A 2,127-nucleotide genomic window follows, 5' to 3' on the forward strand; every position below is an offset into this window, starting at 1 on the left:
TGTATATTGACTGATAGTCTACCACTGCAGCATTATAAAAAGATTTCATCGCCTGCTGATTTGACTACTAGATGGCTATTACAATTAAGTGAATATACATTTACCATGAAATTTATAAAAAGGGAATTAAATGTGCTTTCGGATTTTATCTCTAGAATTTCTGAACAGTTACCAAATGAAAGTTTAAAAGAAAATCAAGATCTTTTAAATTCTAGTGCAATTTTACCCATTATAAATATAGAGGATGAGGACGAAACCGAGGGTAGTCTAGATAATTGGCAGGAAAATTTTAGAAGTATGACTAGTAGCTCTAGGGAAACTCAAAATTGTAGTAATAACAATCAGGAAAATAATGACACCTATGAGTTTGTAAATCAGCTAAATGTTTCTAATCGGAACCCACATGACCCTAAGTTAGAAATTTCTGATGAGTCATTTAGACAAGCAAAAAGATTGTGAATTAGCTGTAATTTTACAAAAAATGTCGTCAAAACGTAGAACTAAAAAAGTGGACCAATATTTTATCCACCCTTCAAGTAAGGTACTGATGTATGCTTTCAACGACAAGAAAAATAATGAAGTAGTACATAAAATTGTTGTTCCTAAGTCACTGAGACCTAAGGTTATGGCAATTGCTCGCTTGGCTCATCAAGGGTTAGCAAAAACTTATGAGTTCATTAAACAAAAATATTTTTGGGTAGGAATGTATGCTGAAACATTGAATTGGGTTTATTCTTGTGATAAATGCATTAAATTGAAGCCTTATGCTATGCAAAAAGCTCCTTTAGGCAAAAATTTTATTCCTCATGAACCAGGTCATCAAATTTCTTGCGACATTTTGGGCCCCCTAGGGAATGGACAATATGTACTTACTGTGCTTGACAATTTCAGTAGACATATGCAATTATACCAAATGTCGAACATTTCTGCGGAATCTGTTACAAAGCATTTGTTTACATATATAAGCATTTTTGGGAGACCCGCTGTAAATTTAACAGATTTAGGCTCACAATTTACAGCTGAAATGTGTGAGACCTTGTCAAAAACATTGGGTATTAAACTAAGACACACTTCTTCAGGTAGACCACAAGCCAACGGAAAAAGTGAAAGGATAAATACCGGAATAAAGGCCACTATTTTAGCAATGCAAGAAGAAGGGTATAATTTTTCACATGCGCTAAAAATTCACCAGAATTTGTATAATGGTTCTGTACACAGCTCAACGGGTTTTACTCCTAATTCTCTTCACTTTGGTATAGAATTGGCTTTGATTTTTGATACATATAACCCTGATATAAAATGTGTTCAATTGGACAAAACTCAATATATGGCACATGTCCTTGAAACCTTACAGAAACAGTATACCACAGCCTTTTCAAATTTAGAGAGAAAACAATATGAGCAAAATGTGAAGCAACATGAAAATGCTAAGCTCAGGGATATCAAGGAAGGGCAAATAGTGTACTTAAGATCTAAGGACAAATTTAAACCAAAATTTACTGGGCCATATCAGGTTATTAAAAGATGTAACGCAGTGAATTATTTAATTAGGTTTGCCAACAACTCTTTTGCAAATACATTTAAAGTTCATGTTGATAGATTAAGACCTGCAATCCATAGGAAACAACATTATCAGGGAAATAGCTCTAATGTCGAGGAACAAACTCAAGTGTATAAAACAAGGTATTACTTAAGAAGTTGTCAATAATTTTTTTCACTTTTCTTGAGTCAGGGTGCACACTGATCAGGTTAAGGTTTTCTCTTCAATTCAAACTTTATTTGTTTACGTTTGTTATTTTGATGCTGGCATCATATTTGTTTTGTTTACAGATCTTGTTTGTTTTGAATTTTGGTTTTTTTTTTTTTTTTTTTTTTTGTTTAAAAAAAAAAAAATTCCCTCTGGTGATGGCAGCTTAAATTTTCATTATGAAGGTAATTTCTTGGTTTTTATTTGGTTTAATATTTGTTTCATACACTTTAGTTTACCTCTTTTGCAAAATTTTTAAGGGGAGGATATTGTGATGTTTTCCAAAGGATTGAAGTGATTTGTATTCACACATAATCAGTTTGAACTTACATATACACATGGCTGTGTTGGAGTGATCTGAAAACTGGTGTCTTCGAATA

At 32.6% G+C, this 2,127-nt stretch overlaps 1 protein-coding gene across 1 annotated transcript; it reads left to right on the forward strand.

Moving 5' to 3' along the window:
• The first annotated feature begins 547 nt into the window (after positions 1–547).
• On the forward strand, positions 548–1,708 carry LOC129218725 (uncharacterized protein K02A2.6-like). Its single transcript, XM_054853047.1, has one exon. The coding sequence runs from the start codon at positions 548–550 to the stop codon at positions 1,706–1,708; it is 1,161 nt and encodes a 386-aa protein (XP_054709022.1).
• The last annotated feature ends 419 nt before the right edge of the window (positions 1,709–2,127 follow it).

The sequence above is a fragment of the Uloborus diversus genome, chromosome 3, assembly GCF_026930045.1.
Source record: "Uloborus diversus isolate 005 chromosome 3, Udiv.v.3.1, whole genome shotgun sequence".
Lineage (NCBI taxonomy): Eukaryota > Metazoa > Arthropoda > Arachnida > Araneae > Uloboridae > Uloborus > Uloborus diversus.

Excerpts from the sequence above, each read along its gene's own strand:
- LOC129218725 (XM_054853047.1), top strand. The coding sequence starts at position 548 with ATGTATGCTTTCAACGACAAGAAAAATAATGAAGTAGTACATAAAATT.